Source organism: Protomyctophum parallelum (assembly GCF_964188405.1).
Source record: "Protomyctophum parallelum genome assembly, chromosome: 14".
Taxonomy (NCBI): domain Eukaryota; kingdom Metazoa; phylum Chordata; class Actinopteri; order Myctophiformes; family Myctophidae; genus Protomyctophum; species Protomyctophum parallelum.
The window spans coordinates 25,598,461-25,616,343 of record NC_139709.1 but is presented as its reverse complement, the minus strand read 5'-3'; the positions used below and the strand labels follow the sequence as shown (position 1 = coordinate 25,616,343).

The 17,883-nt window shown below is 41.7% G+C and overlaps 1 protein-coding gene across 1 annotated transcript in view; it reads right to left on the bottom strand.

Moving 5' to 3' along the window:
• Positions 1 to 924: 924 nt before the first annotated feature.
• The window catches only part of LOC310871202 (cadherin-12-like), a gene marked incomplete at its 5' end in the record, with an annotated part of 172,749 nt that continues 155,790 nt past the window's right edge, over positions 925 to 17,883 (bottom strand). The window contains 5 exons of the mRNA XM_083782693.1: positions 925 to 1,940; positions 5,667 to 5,918; positions 10,110 to 10,224; positions 11,641 to 11,762; positions 17,471 to 17,607. Of these exons, the coding sequence (XP_083638819.1) occupies positions 1,282 to 1,940; positions 5,667 to 5,918; positions 10,110 to 10,224; positions 11,641 to 11,762; positions 17,471 to 17,607 (1,285 nt within the window). The 3' untranslated portion in view covers positions 925 to 1,281. The remainder of the gene's footprint in view (positions 1,941 to 5,666; positions 5,919 to 10,109; positions 10,225 to 11,640; positions 11,763 to 17,470; positions 17,608 to 17,883) is intronic.

The window sequence follows — 17,883 nt, the reverse complement described above, 5'->3', positions numbered from 1 at the left end:
GTATATGATGATTTATTGCATAGAAGTGTATATTTGTATGTCTTTAAATGTTCTGATGAATTGAGAATGGAGGACCATTATGTAAACAAGTATTAGCAGTTTTTGTATTGACCTGAACTTTCCTTGAACTGTACCCATTCTGCAAACTGTTAATAAAATGTGCAATCAATCAATCAATCAATCAATCAATCAATCATTTGAATGGTTCTAAAACGGTGCATGGATCACTACTACTAAACCATTCAATTCCTCCTTCAAACTTTATAAAACATTTTCGTACTCAGATCCCATTCAATATGGCTTTTCATTTCTCTTTCAACAATCCAAATGACACCATCACCTAAGTATTGTGTAGCAGAAAATTCCAGCAACTGGAGTTTCCTGGAATCATTGGGAGCATGCAGATAATGAAAAGAGGTTTGCAAAGTCTTCATCACTGCTTTGCTGTGTATAGTGAAGAATATGAATGCAGAAAACCTCATTACAATGGGAGATCGTGGATGACATTTAAGAAATTACTTGACATTCACAGCTGCTGTCAAGTGAATGAGGTGTAAAACAAATAATTCCCTGAAGGTGAGCACCACAAATGACAAGAGTTCAGCACACAAATCCGTTGCTATGCCAAACAGCTTAATTTATCAGTTATTTGATTAATTGATTCAATCAATTGACTTAATTTCTTTATTGTGCACTGAGCCACTGTGAAATCCGACGGCATGTTCAGTTCTTATAGGCGGATGCTTGGTGAATGCAGCTTTACTGAGAATCAAGGATTGGCTGACTGAAGTCAAAACCGCAATTAAACACAACTTTATTCAAATAATGTGAATGAAAATACATGTAAACATATAGTACCTCAGGCACTTTGAGGAGCTATCAGGTTTACCTTTCATTAAGTACAGTTGCTAGACTCTTCTTTTCTAGTCAGACCACAACAATGGCTGATATACCTACAGTATAGGGAGCTCTTAGTCGAAGGGCTTTTGTCTAGCCAATAGTTCCTGCCAAACCTGTTGAATGTAAAAAAAAAAAAAAGTCCACAAACATCTAGAAAGGATCAACTTTCCACACTCTGGTATACAGTAGCATTCCTGTCAATCGATCATTTTTCAAACCACTCTGGAGGAATCCTTCATTCAACATGTCGTCTGATGCTGCAAATAGAGGGCACCAAAGTCATCTAAACAAGTGTCACTCAACTGTCCATTTTTGACACACATGCGCACACGTACAGTATCTGTGTATTCGCACGCACACTATCTCTCAGGTCACACCCCCTCAGCTCTCCTCTGCCTCTGTCTGAGTGGGTGGTTGTCTGTCAAGGATGCTCGCTAGAGTTTTGAATGGAGGTCCCCAGTCACCAAGGTAACTGAAATCGTCGGAGCTGCCCAGTGCCCACGACTCCTCTATGGAGCTGAGTGACTCAGCCACAGACCCCTCACCCTCGTACGCGTACGTGGCCAATGAGTCGTACGGCGGGGCGGTGTAGCCCAACTGGCTCTCCTCCAGCCGCTGTTGGATGAACTCCCTGATGACGTCTGCATCGCTCTTACTCACGCCGCCAACGGTAGCGGCCTGAACCCCAATGTCCAAGGTGGACGTGGTGGTGACGGTGGTAGTGGTGGTGGTGCTGGTGGCGACAGCTGTCTCGCGGTGGATGTCAGGCGACCTGATTTCATCACGGCGACCACTGAGGTGTAAGAGGACCCCGCTGCCATAGCCATTTTTCTCCTTTACGGCGCCACCGTTGGCCATGTGCGTGCTCGCCTTCTGTGTCTGAGTGTTGCGCAGCGTGCCCATGTCGAAGGCGTGCGTGTCCTGCTCGCCGCCGCCCTCGTCGTCGTAGTGAATGACGTTGTCTCGAATGTCTTCCTTCGAAGTCATGAGGGTCTCTCTCTCTTTGTGCCGCCTCTGGCCCATGTACAATGCAGCCATCACTGGAAAAGAACAATGAAGCAATCTATTAATTACACTAGTGTACTTCCAACATAACTGTGTTCACGTTCAGTATGAAGAAGTAACCGTAAAAAGGATCAATATCAGCACATTGATAAATATATTATATTCACAATGTTTGGTTCACAGAGTCTATAGACCTTCATCCGGCATCCATTCATCCATCCATAATGCATGATTAAATATTGGCAGCTTAATTGTCAGTGCACGGATATTGTTGCAATATAATTCATTACACAACATTAAGAACTGCATGTAACCATTATTCCAGTATGATGTTATACATCTGAAATGGGTAGAGAGGAAAAAATAATAAAATATATGTTTTTAAATATATATTTCCAGAGAGATTAAATTCAATTAAATTGTATTAAAGTGTCAAATCACAACAAGTTGTCTCAAGACACTTTACATGTAGGTTCCCTCCAAATGCTAAATAAATGAAGAAATATTTTAATCTTGTGTTTGTGTCTGTTCATGTCTGAGGCCTCAATGGAAAGGCAATTGATTAGTTGGCACATAATGAACCTGGTTTAGAGCCTTCTGTTAGTGTCACATGAATTGCACAGAGCAGCCATTTCTGCTCACAAACACATAATGGATAAGTTTCACAACTTTTAAACATGCTGACTTCAGCCTATTGTATAGTACTGTGTGAGTTTCGGTTTTGTTTTTTGTTTTGTCGCTAGAGTGGATATAAAGCACTCCTAAGTCAAGATGGCTAGAATAATGGAGAAGATTTGGCACACAGTGACACGGAGAGTGACACAATGGACAGAAAAGGTGTGTATAAAAAAGGTGTATAACGGATACCATCAAACAAGATGTCTCAGCTATGAGGTACAGTATGTGTGACAGACAGGTGTCCTGGTGACAGAGCCTGTCACCTTAGAAACCCCCGCAGGGTGAGGAAAGATGTCATTGAAAATAACAGTATTTCTAAAGATGGAGTGCCATAGTTTTGCACCTTTTCTGTTTTGTATTTTCTTGAGTGTACAGGGTTTGATGAGGGCCCATGAAAACAATATTGAATTATTATTTTAATTCATGGATGGTTTTTTTTATGTTTTTAAATGCTAATAATTAAAAACAAAATGCAGGAAACCAAAAAAATAAAGGGACCCATAAAAATGTGTATACAACCCACAAATGGATGTCCACAAATGGATCCCGACCCAGTGTTTGGGAACCAGTGATTTAAGGTGACTGAGTGAGCAGTGATAAACACTGTGACCAGCTAAGGGTGAATCACTCTCACATTGTACAAATGGAGCCTTTTGGGTAAATCTTTACAGTAAAACTAAAAAGGATCGTAAAGTGCATCTATGCAGGAGGAGATGAAAATGTTACACAATCAACAGGCGTGTATTTCTGACATTTTCCAAGGCTGCGAGAAAATGGCATCTGTCAGTCAGGAAAAAAGATTGTGCAAAAAAATCCCATATATATACCCAATGGAGGAGGACTGCCCTCAATAAAAAGGCACACATAAGTGCACACACATGCACAGTCGCACACTAACATGCATGCACACAAACATGCTCCATTAGAAAAACAATCTCTCAGTCTTGTACAATGATCAAGGCAGATCATTGTAGAGAGTAAGAACAAACAAACAATGTACCCTGGGGGGGTTATGAGCTCTAGAAACTCAAACAAGGTCATAGTGCAGAGTCGGCTAGATAAATGGGAGAGGTTGGTTGTCAGTGCAATAACACTGGCAGTGCCGGGCAAGCTGGCTTTGTACAGCTTGTTGTTTACTGTTTGTCTGTCTGTCCGTCTTTCCATCCGTCCGTAAGTTAGTCTGTCTGTCCGTCGGAAAACTCAGGTCATGGAAGCAACAGTTATAGCAAAACATCTTCCATTTCCTTGCATCAGCGAGCTCCAACTGGGGTATCCCGAGGGTTTCCCCAGGTCAGCAGCAGCTGGGAGATATAATTCCCCCTGGTCCTTGGTTTGAACCATAGCCTCTTCCGACTGGGAGGCCACCAGGAGGCAACCACTCCTTTATATGCAAAGGAGCCAGCTGCTCTACTCCGTGTTTGTCACGGATGACTGAGCTCCTCAGCATATCCCTAAGGGAGATGCCAGCCATAATTATGTATTATGTAAAGTAGGCTATGTACATCTAAATATTATCTATCTATCTATCTACCTACCTACCTACCTACCTACCTACCTACCTACCTACCTACGGTAGGAACCGAAAGACCACAAACATCTGTATCTGTCCGCGGATCTGCACCGAATCTCTGTGTGTTCGGGGTGGTACAGGCATCGGCTTCCCTGATTGGACAACCCGACCCACACTGGGTATTCTGAGAACAGGTAAAACTGGTACCCTGGCTACACGTCAAACAACAAAGTACTAGTACAACTATTATTACATGTGCAATGCAACCTGCATTGTCCCCGAGTAGGCCTGTGCCCGCGGGTACCGCACTGGGCACTCTAACAATGCATAGGCTACAGTGAGTAGGCTACTCGGACAACGGTTATTGTATAACCAGGTGGGCCGTGCATTCCCAATTCCCGATTCCACACATCACAGAATAATGCAGAGAGAGAGAGAGAGAGAGAGAGAGAGTTGTAACAACAAAGACAGAACCAGCACATTGATTCAGTGCTGTTGAAAGTGCTACATTGCAACCATGGAGTATGTGTTTCTCGAAACCTCTTTGTCTCTTAGAGAGAGAGAAGGAAGAGAAGAGAGAGGGAGGCCATTAGCCCATCCTCCACTCATGCCTTTTATGTGGTCATCCCCTTTCAGTCATATTCTCTCTTTTTTCCATTCAGAAGAGAAGACTCTGATAAAGGAGCGAGAGCCTTGGGGAGACTCTGATTATCCTCTGACATGATATCTGTCTCTCATACACACGCACACACACACAGAAATAGGGCATGCTTTGCACGTATGTGCACTCACATTAGGAGTCAGGACATAATACATGTTGACTCTTTTGTAATGATTCAGTGTTGAGGGCAGGACATTGCCTTCAGAACTGCTTCATCTCTTTCATGAGACAGATTTACAGACACGTGCGTGCGTACCACACACACACACACACACACACACACACACACACACACACACACACACACACACACACACACACACACACACACACACTTTTTAATTTTATTGCAGACAGGCTACCTCCTAGAGATTGTTATGCAACACGAACAGAAAAATAAATGAAGTGCTAGGGTATGAAACTATGAAAGATGGGGAGGAAACCATGATGAATATGTAAAGAATTGGCCTAGTCATGGCGGTGAGGTGGAGTCTCAACCTCAGTTTCTCTGATTGCACAGCGATTCCTGCCCAGAATAATTAGAAGGTAGAATGTACCGTAGGTCATTAGCACCCTCTAGTGTTACATCAGATTATAAATTAGGCTACAATATGTAAAAAAGCTAAAGGACAGTTGCAGAAGTGGGTGAAATACAGTTTCATGTAAGTCATATACAGTACTGGATTGGTCAGTTGGTCAAAAAAGAAAGAAAATAAAAACAAATACTTTATAATATTTAGTGTGGTTGCCCTCTATAGACTCAAATCTTGAAATTGTCGGTGAAACCACATTTGCAATCTCCCACAATTGCGCCTCAGTCTCTACATGACCCTGAGGCTTGGACAGAGATCTCTCACACCCCCTGCAGGGAGCCAGGACCGTTCTGCAGCACACAGTAAAACATCCTCTCACCCATTAGAATGAGCACACAGAGCAGTATGGCCATCACAGCGCCGGTGCTGAGCCCCACGGGCAGGAAGATGGCCTCCGCCGAACAGGACAGCAGGGAGCCGTCGGCCTGGCAGGCACACACCCGGATGGTCAGGGTCCCGGTGCTGCTCTGGGCCGGGTAGCCGCTGTCCTCCACCACCACCACTAGCGTGTAGACGTCCTGCAGCCGCCGCTGGAAGCCCAGCCGCCGAGTCACGATGCCCGCCGTGTTATCTATAGAGAAATACCACGTGGAACAGCGTGAGTGCATGTACTGTAGCCAAAAATATGGTGATATACTCCCTTGAACGCAGCAACGTGTGGCGTCAGCAAAGTACAAAAAGGAATCCAGAACTTGTCTACAGAATTGTCCATCTGGTGTTTTGCATTATGTATGTTAGGCTTGAGACAAGCGTCCAAATGCAAAGTCTGTCCAAAGTGATGTAACGGTGTTGATTAATAATTTACCTCCTTGACCTTTGACCACCAAATTGCATTTATGTCAGATATTGAGTTAGGCTATTTATCAAATATGAAATGTCACGGCCTTGTGTTGTGATTTGATGTGACTAGTGAGTCGTGACATCCAGTACATGCTTTACAACATATTTCCATAATCTCAATCAGGTGGCACCATAGCTTTTCTTTTATTTCTTTTTCCTTTTTTGACAAATTAGCCATAAGCTAACTGATATTAATGATATAGTTAATATTCCTTCTGATGTTTTGTATGAAAATACATTGCAGAACTTCATGGAAAGAACAATGTTCTCCCCATAAAGAACAGAATGTACGTCTGTAACAATACATCAGAAGTGCTGAAAGTCACGCCTCCCCTTCCCCACTTCCTTTGCAGTTTTGTAAAAGTCCTACTGTAAAATCAAATTATCCGAGACTTATCTAGCTTGTTGCTTAGCAGAAGTGGAAGTTCAGAAATATATTTATAGAGATATTTTTAAATATATTTTTGTGAAGGAACAGGTGACAGCTGAGCCTACGGTGCAGAACTTTTATGAGGTGGAATTACAGAGTCTCTTTAGCATTCGAAGACGGTGGATGAGTTGTCAGGCTTGAGAGACTAGTCAGACACCCACTGTGAGGTGTGTGTTTGTAGTATGAATGTGTGTGTGTGCGTGCGTGCGTGAGTGTGTGCGTGCATGTTTCACTCTCCCTCAGTTATGTGAGCAAACAGATACATAGCCTGACAGGGTTGACGTGCGCACGCACGCACGCACACACACACACGCGTGCACACGCCTCAGTTCTTGGTGGCTGCAGGGCCATCTCTGTCCTACCCTATCAGTCCTGAACCTGAAGTGTAGGTACTATACAGCAATACAACTCAGGGCTGCAACAGAAAATGTCAATGTTGTCATTGTTAGTGGAGATTACATCCAGACAACCTTCAAACAGAAGATGGGAGAAATTGCCTTCAGCAGGCACAGGAATCGACAGCGGGGACAGAAAAGGCGAGAAAATCGGAAAATGGAGATAGAATCCAAGGCACTGTTCGTGCAAGAAAGTTATTGTATTGTAGGTATATCAAAAGCGGGTTTCTGCCCACGTGAAGCATCGCAAAAGCCTTCGTTCAGGGTATGAGTCAGAAAGTTGACATGGCTGACACTGTGGACTGAAATGTGATGTACTCTATGGTATATTGCTGGTCAACATGGTGGGCAAAACTGCCCACAATGGTCTGTCTGCTGTCCTTCAAAATGTTGCATCACAATGAGATGTCTGGTTGAGAATATTTGGCCTTTTAAGTTGCAGAATGTCTGTCGGTAATGTATACATTCGCAGCAAGCATGTATGTGCAGAGCTATTGTGGCCGGTAGGACAGGAAAACACCATGAACCATGAACTATATCAAAATAACCAATATGTAACCGAGCTCTGAGGCAGTTTGATGTGCGACACATCAGTAATTGAGAACAGATTACTATTGCTTATTATGGAAAAATGCATTATCCTGCTTATAACATGGCCACTTTGCAATAATACAGTTGTATGTAATGTGGGGCAGTACACTAATATAAATAAAAACCTTGTGTTGGCACTATCGTCATCAACGTTGGGAAAAAATGTTACCTTGCTACTCCAGCAAGGAGGAGAACTCACAGTAAAGGTCCCTGCACACTGCTGCGTTTTTCCTATTTTTAGCAGCGTTTTTCCGTCGGTTTTCAGAAAAAACGCGTCCAGTGTGCAACCACCTTAAAGGACAACTTTAGTTTTTTTCAACCAAAGTTCATGTTTTAGGTTGTTATTAGAGAAACTAAAAGGTGAGTGTTAATTTTCTTTCATTTGCTGCTTTCTTTCGTTTTGGGGATTTTAGCAGTTTTTGACAGGGAGGTGGGGGCATTCGAGCATGGGGCTAAATATGTATTTTTTTACAAAATATTATGGCGATTTATTTTTTTATTATTTACTATAGTCCTAATAAACCCCAAGAAATTACATCTGGCCACAAAAGATCACAGGATCTATTGAATGTGACAAACTGACATATTGAGCCTATACACACAGTATAAGCCCCCAGTAGGATACCTTCACATTCAGTAGATCATGTGATCTTCTGTGGCCAGATGTAATTTCCTGGGGTTTATTAGGACTATAGTAAATAATAAATAAATAAATCACCATCAAATTTGGTAAAAAAATACATATTTAGCCCCATGCTCGAATGCCCCCCCTGTCAAAAAGAGCTAAAATCCCTAAAATGAAAGAAAGCAGCAAATGAAAGAAAATGAACACTCACCTTTTAGTTTCTCTAATAACAACCTAAAACATGAACCTTGGTTGAAAAAAACTAAAGTTGTCCTTTAAAGACCTAGAACTGAGTACCAGCTGAGTCAGCTGTATCGATATCTTCTACACAAGCACACACAAGCGTATGTCAACACATACGTTTTATGTTCCCCTGTCTGATAAAAGATATGAATCCATGTTTTTATGGATAGCTCAAATGCAGACAGATGCAGCAGAGCAAAGTAAAATGTGCATCAAACAGTCAAGGGGTTGCACAAGGCACTGCAGCACTATAGGGGGCTTGTGTGCCATGCTCACCTTTACATTAACCCATTCAGGCCTGACAAATCATGACAATTTTCTGAAAGATTTGAGGCACATTTTAACGATTTTTCAAAAATAGCAGACCTACAAGTTCATAGCGCGCCACTCGGTGGCGCGCTATGAGCTTGTAGATCTGCTATTTTTCAATAGCTAAATTATAACAATGTTTAAAACACCAAAAGGGGTTCCCGCTCAAAATGGGTTAATCCTGGCCCCAGTTTACAGCCTTTAGTGTTGCAGGTCAGTGCACACCGCTGCCCAGTAAATACAGTTTGCTTGCTGTTGTATTGCACTGTGTGTCAAGGAAGATACACATAGACAAGTATCACAGTTCACTCCTAGGGTATGCATTGTCATTGTGACTGGATCAGCTAGAGCGGTGGGTCTATCAAACTTGATTGGCTTCAATACCGCCTCTCCTTGTTTACTGAATCTAAGTACTGTACCCCATTACTAACATTTTGATTAAAAACTATAGCTAGCATGATGCGATCCTTTGAAGAACATAAACTAGAAAAGTGTGATCCTCTGAGCGTATAGGTCTTCGCCAGGCCAGGTTGCCCACCCAGGGCCCGCCAAATTTGTCCTTGGACTAAAACAAAGGCTAAAACAAACACTCCAGCACTCCTACTGCTAATATCTACATGCCTGTTTTGTATGCAAAAATGTGATAAAATTCTAGTGCAGACAATTTTGTTTTTTGCAATAACACTTTTAAATACCAAGCGTAAATGAAAACTGTGTGATCGCTCTTCATCAGGATATTGTGTTGCATATTTTGATGCTTGTCTCTCTCCTTTCCATCTCACATTTTCAAGCTCCACAGGGATTCCTCCTTTTAGAAGTACTGTAATGTAAAATGTGGCTTGACATAATTTGTTGATAATATTTAGTGTCTACCAATTAGATTTATCACTAGTGTGTTTGTCTTGTAATTGTTTTCCTTCTTTCTTTTAGATAGAATTGATTAATTCTATTAGGCTTGCTGAGTGAATGTTAATATGAACTGAATATAAAGATTAACTAACCCTGAAATGAGGGAAAGGAAGGGATTACAAACAAACACATTGTTAGACAGCTTGATAGATACACAGATTGACATACAGTGTGCTTATACCTGTATATCAGTCTTTATTATATTATTTGTATTTATTTGTTATCATCAGAGACCACTTAAGCTTCAAAAGAAATTCTCATATCTCTTCCCTTACTTTATTCTTTACTCTTTTTCCTTCAGCTTTTTCTCCCATCCCATCTCTCCCTTATCTTCCCTATTTATCTCTCTTCTGGTCTCATTCTCTGCCCTCTTTTCCCCGCAATGTTCCTTGGCTTGATGTCGTTGTTTGCTCAACTTACTTCCAAAGTCTCGTATGGTGAAGTTGCGGTTACGGAGCTCCTTTGGAGACTTGAAGAAGAAGCGCTGGTCAGCGGGAGGCACATCTCTGTCCACAGCACTCACTGTCTGGATCACCTTGACCATACAGGAGGAATTATCGGTTAACCACTTGAACCCACGACCCACCATCCCCATTCGGCGCAGTGGTGGAACAAGTTCTCAGATGTATCAGTTGTTGGGAGCTTGTAGATTGGCAGAGATAGGTGTTGATAAAAAAAAAAGAACACACCAACAGCGCAACTTGGGTCTGTTGTAAATACTGCTCCCTAAAGCCCTCTCAGTTCTAGAATGTGTATGTCTTAAATCTCAGTCTCACCAATGTCACGCACATTTAAATATAAACAATGAAGAAGGCCTTTAATGCAGAAACACCAACGTGGTGCTAATGAATTAATAATAAATGATGTGGAGACTGCATGTGGCGGACACAGGGAGAAAGAACTCGCCCACCACGGTGGAGACTGCATGTACCTCCTTTTTGTTGTTGGTTGAATGCGCCCAAATAACAACATCAAAATGTTATTTTGGATGCAAGCATCATGTGAATGTCATTGATATGAATGTCAAATGTAGACAGACGCTAACATGTCTCATATCTAGATTGTACCGCAATAGATCGGCAGAATGCATTCACATGTGGCATCTCCTCTCCTGATTGTGTCATGGCTGGTATTATCAAGTTAGATAAGATTAATACCTGCCTTTTGCAGGAAATTGTTCATTTATGTGGATAGGGGATTGCACTGAACCTTATTAATAATTTCTTATGACCTTGTTGTTATTGTGGCCAAAAATGCCGACACCCTCCAAATGTGTTTTGGGTGAACTATCTTCAGCATATTTTGGGTGCAGTTCGCCTTCACTTTTTTGCATTAACATAGCATGTAGTCCTGTGTGAATTGTAATGCTAAAATGCAGTTGTCTCTGCACTGAATATGAAATCTTTGGTGGTTTTACACTGTATTTATGTAGTAAAACAGTGTAATGGTTTGGAGTTTTTCTCAGACAGCAAATTAAGAATGCAGTGCTGTCAGTGCTTGATTTGATTTAAAATAATATAAATGCAAAGGTTGCGTGCATTCTGTTGGCACTGGCCGTAGATCACCCACCGCCTATGGTAACGATATGTAATGAATGTCAAGTCTAAATGCAAAACATCTAAATAATATCTGGACATAATTCAGAAGCAAGATGCATGTTAAGCATTCATGTCATGTCATGCATTCATGTCATGCATGTTTTATCAAAAACAGACAGACAGACAGACAGACAGACAGACAGACAGACAGACAGACAGACAGACAGGCAGACAGACAGGCAGGCAGGCAGGCAGACAGACAGACAGACAGACAGACAGACAGGCAGACAGAGACTAGAAACATAAAGACCAACATTACAGACAGATGCAGTCATAGATAGACAGACAGCAGGTGGAGAGTGGGACACAGATAGTGACGGAGACAGACGGCCAGACAGAGAAGTGATCTTTACCTGTCCTACTTTGGCATTCTCACAGACAATGATGTCAAAAGGGACGGCCAGCTCGGGGGGGAACTCGTTGACATCCAACACATTGACTGTCACAGCCACTGTGCTGGATAGCAGAGGGTTGCCTGCAAAAGTTCCACATTACAGTAACATCACACTCAGAAAATCACATTGACACATCTTTAGCAGTTAATAATGCCCTGATTAGTCATAGCACGCCATAGTACATATGTATAGCATAGTAGTATATATGTATAGTTTCATTATATAGATATTCCACTGTTACTTTCTTAGCTTACGCATGTTTCATGATAAATGCTTTTATGTGATGTATTCCCATGCTTTTTGTTCTTGCTTAATGTAAGTCGCTCTGGATTAAGAGCGTCTGCCAAATGCCTAAATTCGAGACACGAACAGTCCAGAAATGTCGACTACCAGGGACGTGCAGAGGAGGGGGTTTCAGGGGGTCCCCAGCTAAATGAGTTAATAACATACAGCAGCTATTGCGACAGAACTTAAATATTATAAGTGGTCTCTGCCCCAAAATATTTTTAGATGGAGGTCCATGGCCAAATATATACATTTGATGGTCCATTTGATTTGAGAATCATTGTGCTAAAGAAGAGGGGGAGCTGTCCATGGTGCTGAAGAAGAGGGAAAGGGGAGAGAGTGTGAGGGAGCTGTCACTGGTGCTGAATTACAGAGATAACTGTCCTTGGTTCTGAAATAGATGGCAAAGGAGAGAGAGAGCTGGCCGTGGTTCTGAAGTAGAGAGAGAAAGTGAAAGAGAGAGCGAGAGAGGGGCCCCTACTTGACAAATAAGATATGAATGAACAGTAAAATACTTTGTTTGGTTTTTTTATCACGTACGTATCTGTCTCCATTTTAGACGGACAACTCATTGTGTGTGTCTGTGCCACACTTGCTTTGGCAATATAAACATATGTTTTCTGATGACAATGAAGTTCCTTTGAACTGAGTGCACGACGATTTTCGCTACACGTCGTTGCGCGTGATGTCTCACACCACAAGTAGCTAATCTAAGCTCACAACACAATTACACAATCACCTACATACACAGTGCTTGTGGTCTGTATTATCATATTAAAGCATTAAACAAAGTCAATAAGTAATGGCACACACCAGACTTTCCTTTGACCACCCGCATATGCTGTCCCACTTGAAAGAATGGACATTTTCTACATGAGATATTTAGAGGGAGCATAGAATATGTTCCTGTGTATTCCTGATTATTAGGATCAGAACCACAGCACCTGTAAATTACGCCACATTATGCTGTGTAGACTGTAGACAGTATATAAAGTGTAGAGCAGTGGCTCTCAAGCTCTTCAGGCTATGACCCCCCCAAAATAATCACATTTGAACTGGGGACTCCCCAGAGTTGAGCCAGGCATTCAATTTAGTGTGACTCGGTTCCACAAATAAATATTCTGAAAATAGCAGATCTACAAGCTCACAACGCATAGATCTGCTATTAGAGCATACTGTAGATCTGCTATTAGAGTATACTGTAGATCTGATATTTTCACAACATTTGCTTCTTTCTTGTAATTTGACAATTTGGCCAATGTTTGACCCATTTTTATAGTTTAGTTTTTTGATTACTTTTGATGCAGTAATGGTCTCTCTCTTTCTTTCTTTCTCTCTCTCTTTCTTTCTTTCTTTCTTTCTTTCAATGAATAAGGTCTTAAAAGTCCTTAAATTCTCACTTCATTACAGGATACTACAGAAGTCATAATCTGCTCATTCCACTAGATGGAGCTATATGCTAACAGAATGACAACATGAGCTCTATCAGGCTTCTATCTGTAGGTTTTAAGCAATCAGTAGATTGCCTTTTCCAATGTGTTATTGTGTTGGTCTTTTCCAATGTGTTATTGTGTTGGTCTTTTCCAATGTGTTATTGTGTTGGTCTTTTCCAATGTGTTATTGTGTTGGTCTTTTCCAATGTGTTATTGTGTTGGTCTTTTCCAATGTGTTATTGTGTTGGTCTTTTCCAATGTGTTATTGTGTTGGTCTTTTCCAATGTGTTATTGTGTTGGTCTTTTCCAATGCGTTATTGTGTTGGTCTTTTCCAATGTGTTATTGTGTTGGTCTTTTCCAATGTGTTATTGTGTTGGTCTTTTCCAATGTGTTATTGTGTTGGTCTTTTCCAATGTGTTATTGTGTTGGTCTTTTCCAATGTGTTATTATGTTGGTCTTTTCCAATGTGTTATTGTGTTGGTCTTTTCCAATGTGTTATTGTGTTGGTCTTTTCCAATGTGTTATTATGTTGGTCTTTTCCAATGTGTTATTGTGTTGGTCTTTTCCAATGTGTTATTGTGTTGGTCTTTTCCAATGTGTTATTGTGTTGGTCTTTTCCAATGTGTTATTGTGTTGGTCTTTTCCAATGTGTTATTGTGTTGCTCTTCTAGATAGTCTTTTATTGAGAGTGATGAAGCCTGCTGAAGGTGATCTACTGAGACTAGGCACTATTTAGTCATACAACAACATATAAAAGGCTTAGCTATAGGGTATATAGCCAATCTACAAGCTCACAACACGTTGCATCTGTACGCAATGTGAGCTTGAAGATCTGCTATTAGCTTTTTATGTTGGCATGTTTTGAAACAATGTTGCCTACATGCTCAAAATTACTTTTTACCATAGCCACACCTTGCGTGCACTTGATGCAAATACACAATCCGATCCACAAAGGACATTTGCAAACTATAAGTATGGTCTGCTCCATTGCTGTCAGTCAAGTATTACGGCAGCACTTGACCCAACACCACCAGATGAAGCCTGACTGATACTTGAAAATAGTGATACTGTTATATCAAAAATAGCATAGCCTGGCTTTGGTCAGACACATAACGTGGATTCAGCGAACAGCGAAAAGCAGCCATTGGTCCATGTGTATATGGTGACGTAACATACATGCTGCAGCACTTTCAAAACAACAATGGCTGACCTCGACACAACAAGTTTAAAAGTTTCCACAGAAACGATAAGAACAGCTGCAGTTGTTTCAGACATATCCGACATAGCTCACTCGCATAGAATGTAGAAACAGACCTTGTTGTTTTTTGGCGTGGTATCTTTCAAACACTAGTACTAGCGCTAGCACTGTGATGGCATCAGCTTTTTGTTACACTGATTGGCCAGTCTGTCAAGGCAACTACTGTACTTACGCCCACTTTTCAAGCTGCCAATAGGACGAAGTCCAGACTGATACCGGGGAGGAAGCGTTAGTGAATCTACGTCATCGGTCTGGCAAAGCCAGGCTAAAAATAGCCACTCTACAAGCTCACAACACGCTGCACGTTGTGAGAATGTAGATTGGCTGTTTTTATTGCACACTACTTACAGTATAAATCAAGCTTCACAAACCGATGCAGGGGTCATCAAGGGCTTCAGCGGCTTGTGATGTCTGTCTGTCTGTCTGTCTGTCTGCCTGCCTGCCTGCCTGCCTGCCTGCCTGCCTGCGATAAAACATGCATGACATGAATGCTTGTAAATGCCCCCTTCATTCCTACCATTAACATGGATCTTGCTTCTGAATTATGTCCAACATTTGCCACAGACATACAATGAGTAGTCAATAATATTCCATAAATACCAGTAGAGAAAAGGTGAAGAACACAGGCTATAGGGAGAGTGGTTTGTACTTTTATTTTATTTTATTAAGAGAGCTGAGAGGGACGAAGCAATGCGTAACCCAAAGGATTGCTTTAAAAGTCAAGTGTATTACTGTTATTATTTCCATGGCCATCTCTGTACTCTTGTCTACTTTACCTTCTTCACTTTCTATATTGAAGTGATTGCTATGAACTTTTCAAAGCATTAAAGACAATCAGATAAAAGTCTCTGTGTGTGTGTGTGTGTGTGTGTGTGTGTGTGTGTGTGTGTGTGTGTGTGTGTGTGTGTGTGTGTGTGTGTGTGTACGACTGTAATCCACGTACTGTAACTTGAGAACCGTTTGACCCACCGACTTCAAATTCAACAAACACGTTCCGCCCCACCACAGGGAGTGCAGTGCCCAGTGTCGGTATCTGCCCGGGCTCTGGACAGGGCCCCTGCCCAGGCTCCATATGGAGCTGGCCTGTTCTGACATTATTCGGACGTCTGCATAGACTCCATATTTGGGCATGCCTGACAAACAACTCCACATATGGGCATAAAAGGGACACAGACATAATATCTGGGTGGGGCATTCATTTCCAACTTGCATCGTTCCAAAGTAGACCAGTGCCCAACGGGCACCGCTGTAGAGGCTCCAACGGGCACCGTCATTATAATATCTATCAAAACAGACTCAGGGAGATCGTTCCAAGTATAGGCCAGTGCCCAACGGGCACCGCTCTAGTTATTACAATATCTACAAAACACCCAATCATAGGCATGTTCTCTATCCATCACGGTTTGGTACCTGGTTTGAATACCTGTCTGGCAGGTTTCAATGGGCCTTTGGGAAACAGTGTCAAATCAGTGTTCTACCTATTCTGAAAAATACTGGCACCAATGTTTAAATTTTTTAAATCAAAGATTTGCCACGGACATGGACAAGTCTGTTTGTCCGTGTGCGGACACATTGATGACATCCCTGAACAGACGTCTTTGACCTTTTCTTTCCTGCACTGAGCAGTGCCACTGTAACATAATAGACGTTAAGCGCCTTGCTCAATGGCACTATTCAGTATTCATTCACTGCCTCACCCAAATTTGTCCTGCTTGCAAACTTCCGGTCAAAAGCATGCTCTTCAGTTTGTGGCCCCAAGCCATGAGACTAATGGATAATAAGGGTGGACTGATTCTAACGTTGAACTGAAATGAAGGCACAAGTATGTCCAACGCTAGAATTTTGCATCCCTCGTTAGTATCTTTCCAACAGTTTGTACCCCCAAGCCATGAGACTAATGAACACCGCTCTCTTGCACATTCAATGAACCTCTTCAACTTCAATGTACAGTTGCATAAGGGTAGTCGTGGAAATGTAACTAAGTCCATTTACTCAAGTAATATACTTTTAGGTATTTTTACCTTACTGTAAACTTTCCAATTTTCAACGTACCTACGTACTTCTGCTCCACTTACAGTAACTACATCTACATCAAAATACTGTTTACTCCACTACAATTATTTGAAGGTACTTACCTAACTTTACGTTATACATACAGTACATTAACTACTTCAGCCTTATATTTACTTTCAATATTTGAAAATAGCTAATCTACAAGCTCACAACATGTGAGCCTGTATCTGCTATTTTCAAAATATTTATATTGAACTTGTGAAATAACAGAATACTTTTTTTTGTGGCCTATATTTTATATTTTTTATGGAGGGACAGACAGTAGGTTGACAGGAAATGGGGAGAGAGATGAGGGGATGACATGCAGTAAAGGCCGTCGGGATCGGGAGTCGAACCCGTGGCACACTGCCAGACTGGATTACCAGCCAATGTGCCTGGACTGCTGAGCCACGGCCTTTTTGCTTTTATTGATAGATGTACAGTATAGGTGACAGGAAACGAAGAGAGAGATCGGGATTGGCCTAGGTGTATTACCAGCCTAGGTGCTCGGACCGTGCTCGGACTTTTGCACATTTAATCAAGTAAATGCTGGACTTTTACTGGTAACTGAGAATTTCTACATGTGGTATTGTCACTAAATAATAGTTGAGTACTCCTTACATCACTACATACGGGTGGACTGATTCTAACGGTGGACTAAAATGATGGCACTGTCTGTTACATTTGACACGGACATTTTGCATCCCTCATTAGTATCTGTCCATTTTGGAATGTGACACAATGTGGATGAATACTTACTAACTTTGGTTGCCACAACAGTTACATTGTGCTGAGCGACTGCTTCTCTGTCCAGATACTCATTAGTGGAGAGGGTTCCCTCGACTGTGTCAACGTCAAAACAGCTGTCAGACTCTCTGCTCCATTCCAGCGAGTACCTGCGCGACACAAAACTAGTCAACAATGTTTGCATGTATATTATTATACTAGTACAACTGATGCCTGACGAAGACCCGCACGGACCGCGGGTCGAAACATTGTAACCTAAATAAAGTGCTTCTGGGAGCTACAAACCAATGTGGAAACTGCATTCCTTCTTCATTGTACGTATTTTTGTTCAGCACCTGTAGAATATTTTTTGATATGTGCGTGCTTCCCGCTTGGTCTCTGATTCTACAAATGCCTTCTGAATCAGTATAGTTCTCAAACCTTTT